Source organism: Benincasa hispida, chromosome 12 (genome assembly GCF_009727055.1).
Source record: "Benincasa hispida cultivar B227 chromosome 12, ASM972705v1, whole genome shotgun sequence".
Classification (NCBI taxonomy): domain Eukaryota; kingdom Viridiplantae; phylum Streptophyta; class Magnoliopsida; order Cucurbitales; family Cucurbitaceae; genus Benincasa; species Benincasa hispida.
This window is the reverse complement of record NC_052360.1, coordinates 73,491,351-73,506,087: the sequence shown is the minus strand read 5'-3', so window position 1 is coordinate 73,506,087 and position 14,737 is coordinate 73,491,351. Positions and strand designations below refer to the sequence as shown.

Here is a 14,737-nt window from a genome sequence, read left to right as displayed (position 1 = left end):
AATTTGAAAAATGGGTCTCATTTGATTACGTTTATTGTTGCCTATGAGTGTTTTTAATTGTAATGAAATGTGGGCCCCACTATGAAATATGTAATCAACAAACGTAATCCTATTACAGAGGAAAAGGTCATCAATCTAATTACGTTTAATTATTATGTGGGACCCACCCTATTTTATTTACCAACTTTTCATCATTTGCCATTTTCATTACATTTCCATATGGAAGTAAACAATACCATTTTTTATTACGATTACACAATGTGTAGTAAACACAATCAAATGAATCTCATTCCCTTTGCGATTGTGGCCCATTACATTTGATATATAAATATAAACCCATTACGATTTCATCAATTTTGATTATGGATTAGTAAACATAGGCTAAGTTTGTAAGTTGTCTAAAAAAATCATTTTGACCATACACTTGATAAGTTCTATCAAGTTTAACAATAAGCTTTTAATTTCATCAATTTAAATAGTTTGACAAATTGTATCAATTTTAACCATAAACTTTTAATTTCATCAATTTAAAACCTTGAGCTTGAATAAGTATATAAATGTACACCATTCGTTAAGTTTTCATTTTAACCACTATTAGAAAAGTTTTTCACCAATGTCTAAAGCTATGTGTTGCTCGATGATAGGTACATGTTTGTTATTTTCTCATTTTTTAAAAACATTACAAAAAGAAAACTAAATCATTTTACCTTGGGAACTACAAGCCGACTCTTGAAAGTAGGACCCACATAGAAACAAATAGACTCTTATGTTCCGAATCACCTTCGGTGCTATTACTATTAATGACAAGTGTGAGGAAGATTTGATTGTTGTTGTTGAAGATGGCGACAACCATGATGGTTTCATCTGACTTTGGTGGTGAAGAGTTAGAGCTGGATTAAAATTTAGGCAATAATAGGAAAAAAAGTGATGGGCATAGCAATGCACATAGATACTATGAGCTAGTTGTAACCCACGTATCGACTCCATCGATGGTCTTACAAAGGATGAAGGTGATATCAATGCCGAAAAGGAAAGGCACAAAGATTATGACAATGGCGATTACGAAAGCATTGCAACCGTTATGATGGATGGAGGACAAATCGAGTTCAAGAGTGATAAGAAATAAATAAAACAACAAATCAATACTGACAATCGATTCTGACAATTGATCCAAGAATGAGAGTACTCCATTAAGAGAACATCCGATTCAAATAAACTTTGTTTCTACTATAAATCGATGAACCAAATAAAAGCATTCGTTACAATTTAATAACTCTAAATTAGTGAAATGAAAAAAAAAAATACATACTTAAAGAAGATAATGGGTGAAAATAAAACCTTACCTTAAAATTGAAAAACACTGCATAAGTCTACTATCATTTTTCTAAATAACAAAATAATTTCATACCATAAAGGATTTGAATTTTGAGCATATTTGATTTCTTTTCCTTGTACAATGGAAGTGGTAGATTCGAAACTCAAACTATTGGTCATTAGCACATCCTTATATCAATTGAGTTAAGTTCATTTTAACGGTTGTTTGACGCGTAAAGTTGAGTTAGTAATTATTTGGAAAGTTAGATTGTCTGTATTTGGGGTGCATAGTTGAGTTGAGTTGAGTTGGAATGTCTATGATTGGGATGCCGAGTTTAGTGGAGTTGAGTCGAGTCAGAAATCTATGTTTGGGGTGTAGAGTTTAATTGGGGTATATGATGTAGTTTTTCTAATCAATATTGATTTTGTCTTGGATTTTTTTCTCTTTCTCTTTTTTTTTTTTTTTAATTTCCAACTACACATATTTTCCTAAAATTTTTAACATTAAAAAAGGCTTAATTTTTTTTCCATTCTTAAAGCAAAAAAAATTCCTAAAAAATAAATATATATTAAACACAAATTTTAAATTTAATTTTTGAACACTCAACTATATATGTGTGTCTAAATATATAGGGGAGAGTTGAGTGAGATGGTAAAAAAAAATTAAGTTAACTCCACCAACATTTAAAGTTAGTGGGTCAAACATTGAGTTATTAATTTTTACCAACTTAACTCAATTCATGTTTGTGAGCCATACACCCTTTATAAAAGGATATTTTTAAATATAAAAAAATATTTAAAATTTATAGCAAAAAATTCTAAAAGTACTATTTTTTATTTTTTTTGACTATAAATCGTGAATATTTTTGGGATTTTTCAATTTACAAATAATTTCCCCTTTATAAACTTTTATAACATGAGTTGAAATGAAAAATTAACTAACAATACAAATCGATACATTTAAAAAATAAAATTAAAAGTTCGAGATTAAAATTTGGGAAATTATTTTAAATGGTAAAACTGTTGAAAATATTTACATATATAATAAAATTTCAGAACTATCAAGGATAGATGTTAATAACTTCTGTCGGTGTCTATCAATATCACTAAAAGACATTCAATAACTATCTTAATTATAAAATTTTACTATATTTTATAAATATTTGGATTCATTTTTATATATTTACAAACAATCCATAAAATTTATATCATTAAATCAAATAATCTTGGGGTCAAAGTTAGATTTTCCTTTGTGAAAAAGGGAAGGAAAAGGAAAAGGAAAAGGAAAAGGAAAAGAAGACGCTCGTTCACGATAAGCTAATCCCTGCGGTTTCAACTGTCATCTTATTCGGCGACGACAACCGTCCTACGTGTAGTGGCCTGACAGCAGATCCATTGGCCGGAATCCACCTGCTGTAATCGACGAACAGGACGCCGGCAACGCCGCGCCGCTCGGATGCGCCTCAGTGGCTCCCTGTTATTGTTCTGTTTCCAGCGACAGCAGTGAACGCTGGCGGAGGTTTTGATCTGCGTGACCCACAAGCTCCAGCAAGCCCTTCTCAACTAACCGGTGGCGTTCAAACGACGCTCCAGCACCGTGCCGCTCGCGCAGGTACCTCTCCCAGCAAACCAGCAGCCTCCATTGACGGCGACTCCTTCCGGTAGTGGAAATCCGCCACACCCACGGCTCGATCGACTCTGGATCTGATTGCCCACTTCATTCGGCGTTGAATCTCTGAGTTCAAAGGGTGTTGCACACTCTCCAGCAAGATTAAAGGCCTTTGAACGAGTTTCGTGGGTATCGTTGTTCTAAATAGCTTTTCAAACTCAATTTAAATGTTGTAAAATGGACTCTAATCCCTAAATTTTGTTCTACTTAGGTTCGGACTGTTTGATTGGGGTCTAGAGGAAATTTTGGAGGAAAGGACAGTTGGGTAACCTTCCTAAGCGCGTTTTAGGTAAACTTACCATGTTGATTGGACCGCAAATGTATAGTATTAATGTCAGAATATATTTTTTAGGTTTTAGGTCGAGATTTTCTGTAAGAAAAAGAAAAGATTAAGTATTTTGGAATCACATTGAGGTAAGTGATTCTTCTTTCAGAATGCCCTAGTGCTAGGTTGGATAAATGTATGATGTTTGAACTGTTCTGAATGTCGAATGTCGGATGATGGATGATGCATGATGAATAATAAATTTAGAAAGTTTAATGTGTATATTTGAAAGATGATGTGACAATTGTGAAAGTTGTTTCATGTTGCCTCATGGATCATTTGCTAGCTGTGCCATAGGGTCAATGTAAGCATGTTTTTCACTTCGACATTATTACATATACAAGTTAATGAATCTTATTTGTAAAAGTTGAGTTACAACTTACAAGATCATTTTAACTTTTTTATTTTATTCAATGTTTAAAATGTTTTTAAGGGATTCTAAATAAAGTTTTTGATTATTTTAATTAAAATAGACGTTATTCTCTATACTTTTTCTCAAGGATTTTTAAATGAAATTAGGATGCATGAAGTAACGTCCCTAGTTATTTGAGTTTAAAAAGTCGGATTGTTACATTTCAAATCCTATGTCCTTGATTCAAACCAAACATGGGAAATGATTTCAAATCCATTATGGATTTCAAATTTAAGGCTTCCAAAGTTTGTTAATTTTACGTTGATGATTTTCCTCTAGGGACTTCCACGGACTCTACTCTTTAGAATTAGGGAATCATGATTGGAGTTGGGAAGATCAAGCAATATTCTAATGTCCTCGACAAACCTCTCAGCAAGGGCAAACAAGAGGTTGTAACCTTTCTCTCTATAGACTTATTGCTCCTTTTTTTCTTGTGAAAAGTTTCTTCATACATTACCTCATTACAGATCATTTTGTTTAAATTAGAGCTCTTCAGTTCCTTCCTGGATTTTGCTTTTGCTGTTATAATCCCTCAAATGATGTCACTATAATCCCTAAAATGATATAGTTTAACAAAGTCAAAACTTAAGATCCCACCATTTTTGGGCTTTTGATGAACTTGTTAGTTTGCAATGTTTTGAACTTGAGTATTTTTATTCTAAAGAAATTATATATATGTTTATTTTAATCTGGAGCTGAATCCTTTGAGCTTGGCATTTTGTTTCTTTAGACATTGACAATATTTTGATTAGTTTAAGTGAATTTGAACTACCATATGTTTGTGATTACATTTAATTTGTTTATTTATAGGTGAGTTTGAGTGCATTTGCATTCTTGTTCTCTGAACTTGTGCAATACAATCAGACTCAGGTTGACAATATTGCTGAGTTAGAACGAAGGTAATCTTTCATTTGAAGCTCTTATATTCTAACTTGCAACAATCCACCTTTATGGTTTTTGTTTTTGTTGGAGAGGGGGTAAAAAAATTAACAGGAGATGTGATTAATATTTCATACGTCAATATGGCTAATGATCTAGATCTGAAATTTCTAATGTTCTTTGCATATCATTTTTTGATCCTTTTCCTTTTGATATATTTCCATTTTTAGTAATAAATAGAGAATTTGTACAAATAAAGAAACTAAAACAACCTAGAGTTTTGTGGGGACAAGATTACCCTACACCAAAAGTTATAACCAACTAAAAGAACTCTAGTCCAAGCTTATGAAAAGGATAGGAACATTGCAAATGATCTTGGAGCACTCGAACTTGAAGGTTTGCATTGTTTTTGGAACAAACAAAAAGGGATGATTTTAGAGCTCTTTTCCTAGAAGGGCTAAAGGCTGTATTTGAGCTAAAAATCCTAGCTTCGTCCTCATTAATAGAGACTTTAATGAAGACATCTTCCACCTTCTTTGAAGACTACCAAGCTAACTCAAAAAGTTGACAAGTAAACTTCCAACTACAATGAATGAAGAGGTGAATGGAGGATTCCTCATCGCTAAAATGCATAGCCCCGGTTTATGGAGAGAGATAAAGCTTCGGTGATGTAGTAGAAATAATGGTTAATCTTAGATAATTCCAGGGTTAATCTATTTTAGTTTCCTATTTGGATTTTAGCTTTCATTTTTAGTTTCCTTTTTGAATTTTAGTTCTTAGCTTCCTTTAATTCTCCATAAATACAGAATCCCTCTCATGTATTAGTAGCTTTTGATTCATGATAATGTTTGTAATCTTTTCTTGTCCCATCTGGGTGCTCAGCTTGGTGGACAAGTTGATTAGAGATTTCTTCAGGAAAGGCAACAAGGAGGCATGTGCTATCAATCTTGTTAATTGGGAAACTACTTCACTTCTATCAGGTATAGGATGTTTGGGTACTGGTGATCTTGCCACTAAAAATTTTGCCCTTTTAGCCTAGTGGGTTGGAGATTTTTGACAGAATAAGAATCTTTCTAGAGACAAATGATTGCCTCTAAGTATAAGTGGACTAAGAATCAATGGTGGCCGTTTATGAAAGGCTCGCAATCATTTGAAGGCCCTTGGAAGAAGCAACCCTTATTTTACTTCATTATTTTAATATTGAAGGACGAGTTTTGCCCCCCGGAGGGATAGAATTGATGTAGTAGGAATAATGGTTAAACTTGGGTAATTCCATGTTTAATCCTTTTTAATTTTTTATTTGTATTTTGGTTCTCCTTTCAAGTTTCTTTTTTGATTTTAGTTCTTAGTTTGCTTATAATTTTCCAAAGATAGAGAATTCCTCTCATGTATCCTAACTTTTGATTCATAATAAGATTTGTGATTTGCTTCTCATTTGACTACACTATTTAAGTTTGTTCTTGACTTCATTCAAAGTATTTACGCGGTTAAATGCTGTTGTCAAGAGAAAGAACTTGGTCTTCTTGGGAGCTATGCTGTTTTTGCGTCCACGAAGCACTTCAATGTGGATGAAGTTGAATTTCAAAACTTTTTAGTTATTTGACAAAATACTTCTTTTCATACTCTCTCTTGCATACCATGGATAGACAAAATCCTTCTTTTCATACTCTTTCATACTCTCTCTCTCTCTCGCATACTAATTCTTATCTTAATACCATAGATAGACTTGAGAAACGCTACCCTTGGATCAACTTATCCCCATCTTGGTGTTGCCTTTGCCAAGCCAATTATGAGTTCAACCATCATCTCTTTTTCACTTGTAGTTTCTCTCTAAGGATTTGGTTGGAAATTTTCACAGCTTTCAATTGGTCTATGGTTCTCCCAAACGACACTCAGAGTTGGATCCATTTATTATTTGTTGATTTTCCTTTCACAGTCACTAAAGACGTATTTGGAGTTTTATTACATTTGTGGTTTTATGGAAGATTTGGGATGAAAGAAATGCAAGAATCTTCCAAAAAAAAAAAAAATGCAAGACTTCAAAGGACATTATTGACTCCGCCATCTTCAATGGTTTCTTTTGGTGTAAAGATATACGGCTATAAAAAGCCATAGTTTTTCTTTACATACTGCAAATTGGAAACATCTTTCGTGTACTCTTTAATGAGCCCCTTTGTACCTTTGGATATCTTTGAATATTTCATTCCTAAGTGAAATCATTTCTTATTAAAAAAAAAAAAAAAAACTCTCTCGCACATACATAACATAACTGTATTTATAACTTAAAATAATAATGGCAACGATACTGTCTAGGAATAATAACAACAATTTTGTCCTTTCTTGTTACTTTCTATTTTTTTAATTGCACATTAGAATTGTTTATCTCAAAGTTTGATGGCTTTGAGGTAAAATGAATCAGGTTGGAGGATGCAGGCTATGCCGTCGGTGCTCGGGTATTGGAACTTTTTTGTCATCGAGAGAAGGTATTGAATCTTATGTTAAAAGCTAAGTGAGCCTTTCACTTTTTAATTTAAACCACCCTATTTTAGTTTTCCTGCTGACGTTTGTTTTATGTTCTCAGGATTTTATTTTTGGTTTAAATTGTATTTCCTTACGAAAGCTTTGACATACATAAGAAGATTAGAGTTGTTCTGAAACCTGGTTAAAAAACCGTTTGCTATATATATATATATTGGTGTAGATAAATTATTTGGTAGAATGATTTTTAAAAAGGAAAAAAAAACTTTTGATAGCATTTGGGTCTTGAGTTCTTAAACTCAGACATTTTAACCCCAGAGGTTTGTGTAATCTCTTTTTAGTCCAAGCCATTTTAGCTAATAGAAATTTGATTGGATTTTTTAAAAATTATTTTCATGAGATGATATGGCATTATTTAAAGGAGCGTTCAATGATTTTTTTAGGAAACTAAAATACTTAATAGCATGGCGATATATTTATACAAAACTTCTACCCCGAGCACACACAATGGAGCTGTAGACAGTCAAGTAAAATCCAATCCATGAAATAATTTGATCTATGGACAACATCGTTGTGGTAAAGGTCGTAATGCCAGAGGAATCATTCCGCAGGGCATAAAGGGGGAGGTTATAAGCGTCTATACCATAGAATCGATTTTCGACGGAATGAAAAGACATATATGGTAGAATTGTAACCATAGAATACGACCCTAATCGAAATGCATACATTTGTCTCATACACTATGAGGATGGTGAGAGTAAGAAGAATAGGGGTTAATTGGGTAATTAGGTAATATTCTAGGTTAATTCCCTTTTTACCCCCACTTGTAATAAAACTTTATAAATAGAAACCTCCCCTCTTGTATCAAAGACATTATTCATTCCAATAAAAGATCCACAATCTTGATTCTTGGAGAGAATTCTCTTTTTATCTCCTTCAGGCTACATCAATTTGCTCAATGATGTAAGAAGAATAGGAGTTAATTGGGTAATTAGGTAATATTCTAGGTTAATTTGCTTTTTACCCCCACTTATAATAAAACTTTATAAATAGGAACTTTCCTCTCTTGTATGAAACACATTATTCATTCTAATAAAAGTTTTACACTCTTGATTCTTGGAAGATTAATCTTTGAGGTTACTTAGCTACATCAATTTGGTATCAGGGCATCTGTTTGGGCTAGCGTTGACTGCCTCCAGTGGAAGTCCGGGAAACTCTTGGCGACGTCGATCACAAGAGGGAGCTTTGTGAGTTGTGCTCGTTGCACATCTAATTAGGGGGAACCCTTGAAATTCCAAGAAAGAAAGAAGAAATCAAAGATTTTTCAAGATTTTGCAAGAATGAACTATTGCCAATCAAAGAATATGTCCAAGAAAAAATATAGCAGTTGCTATAAGCAAGAAAATGAAATCTACTTCCGAAAACAATGCTGGAATTCTGACTCAAGTGATTCCGGAGAAGAATTTAAACATACTAATTTTGCCCAAGCTTGATTTTCTCAAAGAACCTATCATTATCCACATTGAAAATTCGATTCTAGTGACTTTAGTGACTCCGATGATGTTTCAAGGGCAGTTTGGGACGGAATAAGAAGGCGACAATATCGGAAAAGAGCCCAACGATCCAATCAAACCCATTTTTCAAGATATCAACGTAAAGTTTAGGAGTTAAATGAATTAAAGAATCATCAAGAATCATCAAGGATCGATTTTTATAGCCTAAGAAAAACATTCAAGACTCACAATTACTCTTTTGGTTATGAAACATGATCAAGGAAGGTTGATTCAAGAGAATTAATGGATGAGTTCTATACCCCTTATGAGATTAAAATAATTCAAGAATCCAACAAAATGACTACTTTGATCCCGTAGCATTGGAGGAAATAAAGAAAACAACCAAAGAAATCCAACGTTCATTGGGGAAAATGATTCAACATATTGATCAACTGTCAATTCATTAACAAGAATTCAAAAACGGATTGATCTCATATACCGAAGAAAAAACAAAGGAATTACGATCGGAAAATTTTCAAATAGAAAATCTTGAAGATAAAATTGAAGAAAAGCAAGAATTTGAAGATGTTGATTTGGAAATAGTTTCAAGTGAAGAAGAAAAATCCAACGAAGAGGATGGAAAAGAAGTATCAAACACCGAGCAAAAATCGAACAAGAACAATGACACATTGATTGCGGTGGAAATAATTCACCAAATTGTCGAAGAACTTGAAGCGAATGTGATGAAGAACATGTGATTCTTGAATGATTTTCCTTGGAAGGTGATTTTTAGTGATTGGTCATTTGAATACGATTTTGAATGAACTTGAAGGAAACATCTTTTTTGGGTTTATGATCGATGGAGAAGTTCATCTGTTGGTGCAATATTGGATTTTTTGTCTCTAATCTATCCCCTTAGGATTGTAAAATTTTTGTTCAAAATGTAGGTTTGGTCCTACTCCATTGAACAAGTTTATTTCATCCCTTGTTTACTTTATAATTTTTTCTTTTTAAAACTCGAGGACGAGTTTTCTTTTTGGAGGGGTAGAATGATGTAAGAAGAATAGAGGTTAAATAGTTAATTAGGTAATATTCTAGGTTAATTATCAGTTTACCCCCATTTGTAATAAAACTCTATAAATAGGAATCTTCTCCTCTTGTATCACACACAATTATCATTCCAATAAAAGATTCACAATCTTGATTTTTGGAGGATTACTCTTTGAGGCTACTCACTCCTATTTATAACCAAGTACCCTAATAACTCCCTAAATAATTACTAATATATCACTTATTCTCTAATACTATTCCCATCATTGATTTAGGATTATACATGAATTTGAGAAAGCAGTGGGGATCAGTATTGACTTCCACAAAACTCAATTTTTGGGTATCAGTATTGACTTAAAGCTTTTCTGTCTTTTTGCATCCTCCTTTGGTGGTAATAAGTTGATTAGCCTTCCCCTTAATGGTAATATCATTCTACCTATTTTTAGGCTTTAGTTATAGAAAAAGTTGTGAAATGTTTACACATTTGAGGGACAAATCACATTTACAAAGGTGGAAGGAAGATATACTCTTCCTCGGTTACGTTGGCGAGTTTATCTATTTATTACTTCTTCTTATACATGGCCCTTACCAAAGGTTACCAAAATTTGAGATTTTTTAATCATTGATTTAATTTAAAGAGACTAATGCTCAAAGTACAAAGATACAAGACAAGCATCAAAGAAGAAAAAACCATAAGCAAAGAGCACTCGAACAAATACAAACTAAGGTGAGGAATAGATTGGAGAGGTTTGTCATGGAGAACTCTTTGGTTCCTCTCTAACCAAATTTCAGAAAGAAGGGCTTTGACAGCATTGATCCATAAAAGAAGAAACTTTGGCTTCAACGCAGGATCAACAAGGAGCCGATGAACATTTTTAGGGAAAGAACTCCAAAACGCCCATTGAAAATGGAATATTGACAATAATTTCCTCCAACAAGCCAAGGAATAGCAACATTCAACCTCACCAGCGGGATGACATAAGGGGTAGATGGATGGAGAAATATAGTGATTTGGCAGCTTCCTTTGTAACATCGAGGAGTAGTTATTCCTCGGCTTATTCAGAAGTTATACAAGCATTTTCTTTGGACGAGTGGTACAAATGAGAAATGAAGCCATCTACTCAAATAGTCATCGGTATAAATTCGTAGAAGTTGTACAATTTTATGATATTCATATTTCTAAGAAAAATGTCTCCCTCTTAGCCAAGTGGAATTGATGTTTTTATTTGGAAATTGAGGCTCTGAATGAAAATTATTGATGCAAAACATGGAGCTTTTCATTTCAACCACAAGTCGCCCAGGAGATCACTATCTTCATCAAAAGGCTCATGCCAATCTATTGATAATTTATAGCAGCGTGTACCATATTGCTATTGAAACAGGAAGGCTGATATGTTGTATTTCCAGTAGGATCATTGGGAAATTGAAAATTCTAGACAAAGTATACTGTTCTTTATCATCACTCTTAAAAAGGAGGAATTATGGAATTCAAACTCAGGATCATGACATTTATTCTTGAATGGAATCTAATTGGATTGGAAGTGGAAGAATGGGCTTCATTGCCCCATCTACTATTATCAGAGAAAGGGAGGGTTGATGGACGTGGAACTCAGAGAAAAATTGGATTTTTTCTTCCGGTTCCCTATCAAACAATTAGCATCAATGGGCAATTTGGAAAAATCTGGATTTTACATACAGTTATGGAAGGGCAGTCTCCCAAGAAAGTAAAATTCTTTATTTGGGAGTTCAGTCATGCTTGCATCAACACTTATGTTAGGGTCCAACAGAAATCCCCGTGGATCTCCATATCACCTAGCTGCTATCACTTATGTGTGAGCAACCAAGAAAGATTCGTCTATTCAGTTATTGTCCTTTTGGTACAACATTCTGAAACGACATTCAAGAGGCCTTTGGATGTTGCTTCACAAGACCTAATGATATCTTCTCCCTCTTCAAGAACAAGAGGAAAATCCTAAGGAGGAATGTTATCTATGCTCTGTATTGGAATTTATGGCTTGATAGAGATACCCGCGTCTTCACAGATAAGCAACAAAGCATACAATCTTTTATTGATTCTACTTCTTTTCATACTGTAACTTGACTGAACTTTCTCCACCTTTTTATAAGTATAACTATAACTATACCTTGTCGACCTTCATGACAAATTAGAGTAATTTTTTTATAATTACTCGCTGACAGGATTTTATTTTGTTTGTCTTTTTTTTTTTAAAACCTAAAAGTGATAATGATGAAATTTTATTTTTAATAGGACCCTAAACTTTCAATTTGTGAATTTTTAACAATGTCGAATAGGTAGACCTACGGGACACAAAATTAAAAGTTTGAGAACCTATTTGGATGCTTTTTAAAGTTTAAGAACTAAATAGATTCAAACCTGAAAGTTCTAGGACTAAATGTGCAATTTAACCTAGATAATATTTTATATGTTTGATAAAATATATTGAAGGTATCAATTAATCCTTAGATGTTGAACCCTCTTGATATATCAACATATTGATAGATACTCTAATCCTTGGTTTTAGGATGGTAGATTTTCATTTGGATCGTGTTTTGTTATTTTGAATTTACTTTACCTTTTAATTTAACGGGCATATCCGCTTTATGCTTCTTTGTTCTCACAGGGAAATAGACGGGAGACACGATTATTAGGCATTCTGTCATTTGTACACAGCACAATTTGGAAGGTTTTGTTTGGAAAGGTGAATGCTTGCATTTGATTGCACAAATTGCTCTTAAAGTATGGTAGTTATACTTGCAACTCCAAACTTTTAATAGCAAAAACAAACCTTTGAAGGTAGATCTTAGGGATAGGTAACCTAAAGATTTGATAACATGAGTGGTATTTGGAGTCTCATTCAGCAAGCCTTTGAAATTGCCGACTTTACTTTGCACGTCTGAATCTAGCTCCACTTTTTTACCTTTTCTTTTTTTGTAATTGATGTAGTTTAAAACCTATTAGAAAACCATTTTAATATCTAACTCCGATGGTTTTCTAAAGATTTGATAACATGAGTGGTATTTGGAGTCTCATTCAGCAAGCCTTTGAAATTGCCGACTTTACTTTGCACGTCTAAATCTAGCTCCACTTTTTTACCTTTTCTTTTTTTTGTAATTGATGTAGTTTAAAACCTATTAGCAAACCATTTTAATATCCAACTCCAATGCTAGTTTTTGGTTTTCGAAAATTGATGATGATTTTTAAAAATGTTTTTGAAGTAGATTAAAGTAAATGAAAATGTTCGATAAGCATAAAACCAGCACAAAAAACGTAATAAAACAAACTTCCACATTTTCAAAATGATTCACTTAAACTGTTTGGCAGAATGAGTACAAAACATCCACTAAGTTCTGCCTGCATGTTGTCAGGTTGCTGACTCACTTGAGAAAGGCACTGAGCATGAAGATGAGTACATGATCAGTGAGAAGGAGCTGCTTGTGAATAGGTAACTATTGTCTCGGTTATCATGCTTTTGGATATATATATATTTTTTAAACTTATTTTTCAATTGTATTATATTGTTATTATTATTATTATTTTTGCATTCACTCAATAACCATATCATCTACCGTAGATTTATTTCAATTCCAAAAGACATGGGAGCGTTTAACTGCGGGGCTTTTGTTGCTGGCATAGTAAGAGTAAGTGCTGCAAGGCCTCTTTAAAATGGATGGTAATCTAGTTTATGCAAGTTCTGATGTGTCCCGTCTTGCTTAAAGGGTGTTCTGGACAATGCTGGGTTTCCCGCAGTTGTAACGGCGCATTTTGTTCCAGTGGAGGGCCAACAGCGACCACGTACAACTATTTTGATTAAATTTGCAGAAGAGGTAAATATTACCGACCTTTTAACTTTACTCTCCTTTTCTGATTAATGCTTATTAAGTACTTATTTGGGCCAAGCGAGTGGATATAAGTACGAACACTTTAGTCCGGATTGACACGTGGTTCTTTTTTGATTAATACTTATTATTAGAGTTCTTTTAAAGTACTTATTTAGGTTGAGTGGGTGGATATAAGGATGAACACTTTGGTCTGTGTTGGCACACGTTGAACACTTGTTAGTACAATAGATATATGTCAACCATTTGTTATACAAAACGAATATGGTGACACCTGTTAGACATACATATAGTGACACTTGTTAGACATGTATTGTTAAACATAATAAACATGTCTCAAACTCAATTTTAGCATTTTCTCCCAAATGATTGTATGCTCTCTTTTTTCTCTGGGTCCCCTTTTCAGGTATTAGCAAGAGAAGCAAGATTAGGTTGATATCGTCTGAAGTAAGCTTGGGTAATGTTCGTATGCTTTTAGCATTATGATAAGCATACATATCGGAGAATGGAAAATTTCTTCTTGGTCCTTGAACAAATAGAGATTTTTCACATTATATCCCTGTTGTGAAGCTGTAAGGAAATTTGTGCTCTTCAATTAATCTTTATAATTGATGGCACCGATTATTTTGTTGTGAAACTAAAAGATTTAGAAGTTGTCTATATGGGCCTCAAATGGTTTATCCAGCCCAATGTGAACCTAACCAAATTCAAATCCTACCAATTGCTTTTTCGTTAATTCTGTCCATCGTTGGACTTGTGTTAACTTCTTGTGTCTAAGCTATAAGATTTAGATGCAAATTAATTGTTTGAATTATTTTTATTAAGAATTATAGGTACAAAACTATTGTCTACATTTCTTGGTATTCACGAATCTATGATATTATGTTATGTAGGGTGGGATTGAAATGGGTGTGGTGGTGACTTATAGAATGGTGTGGTGATGTTTGGAGTTTTAATTTGATGCACAACCTTCCCCTAAATAGTTACATTCCGTTAGCATCAACTGCATATATTGAACAAGGCACTTACAAGCAGTTGCCTGCTATCAATGATGATAGTTTGTGCTGACATTTTAGGAATGAGGGGTGTTATTCTCTTAGGTGGAGTCTACTGGATGGATGACCTAAAAATTATGCAAAAATGTGAAATGACCTAATTTTTGGAAAAAATGTCGAATGACCATTTGTTGATGTCAATTTTGTGTGGAATTACCAAAATACACTCGTGCGTACGCGAAAAAGTAGTATTGCTCTCACTTG

General features: G+C 33.4%; 1 protein-coding gene across 4 annotated transcripts; it reads left to right on the top strand.

The window, feature by feature from the left end:
* Nucleotides 1–2,551: 2,551 nt before the first annotated feature.
* Nucleotides 2,552–14,329, top strand: LOC120067192 (trafficking protein particle complex subunit 5). 4 transcript variants are annotated; one of them, XM_039018676.1, is made up of 12 exons: nucleotides 2,552–3,108; nucleotides 3,195–3,272; nucleotides 4,000–4,109; nucleotides 4,531–4,619; nucleotides 5,482–5,579; nucleotides 7,019–7,082; nucleotides 8,243–8,324; nucleotides 12,263–12,340; nucleotides 13,008–13,084; nucleotides 13,214–13,280; nucleotides 13,359–13,466; nucleotides 13,885–14,329. In XM_039018676.1, exons 3-12 carry the CDS (start codon nucleotides 4,038–4,040, stop codon nucleotides 13,912–13,914), a joined length of 765 nt encoding a protein of 254 aa, XP_038874604.1. In that variant the 5' UTR covers nucleotides 2,552–3,108; nucleotides 3,195–3,272; nucleotides 4,000–4,037; the 3' UTR covers nucleotides 13,915–14,329. The 4 variants fall into 4 exon arrangements, with proteins under 4 accessions (XP_038874604.1, XP_038874606.1, XP_038874607.1 ...); XM_039018678.1 differs by having other exon boundaries at nucleotides 2,552–3,112; XM_039018679.1 differs by lacking the exons at nucleotides 5,482–5,579; nucleotides 8,243–8,324 and having other exon boundaries at nucleotides 2,557–3,108; nucleotides 13,885–14,298.
* Nucleotides 14,330–14,737: the final 408 nt, after the last annotated feature.

Coding starts and splice junctions, on each gene's coding strand:
- LOC120067192 (XM_039018676.1), top strand. CDS start 4,038: ATGATTGGAGTTGGGAAGATCAAGCAATATTCTAATGTCCTCGACAAA. Junction 7,083..8,242: donor TTTTTTGTCATCGAGAGAAG/GTATTGAATCTT, acceptor ATTTGGTATCAG/GGCATCTGTTTGGGCTAGCG. Junction 13,085..13,213: donor AAGGAGCTGCTTGTGAATAG/GTAACTATTGTC, acceptor CATCTACCGTAG/ATTTATTTCAATTCCAAAAG.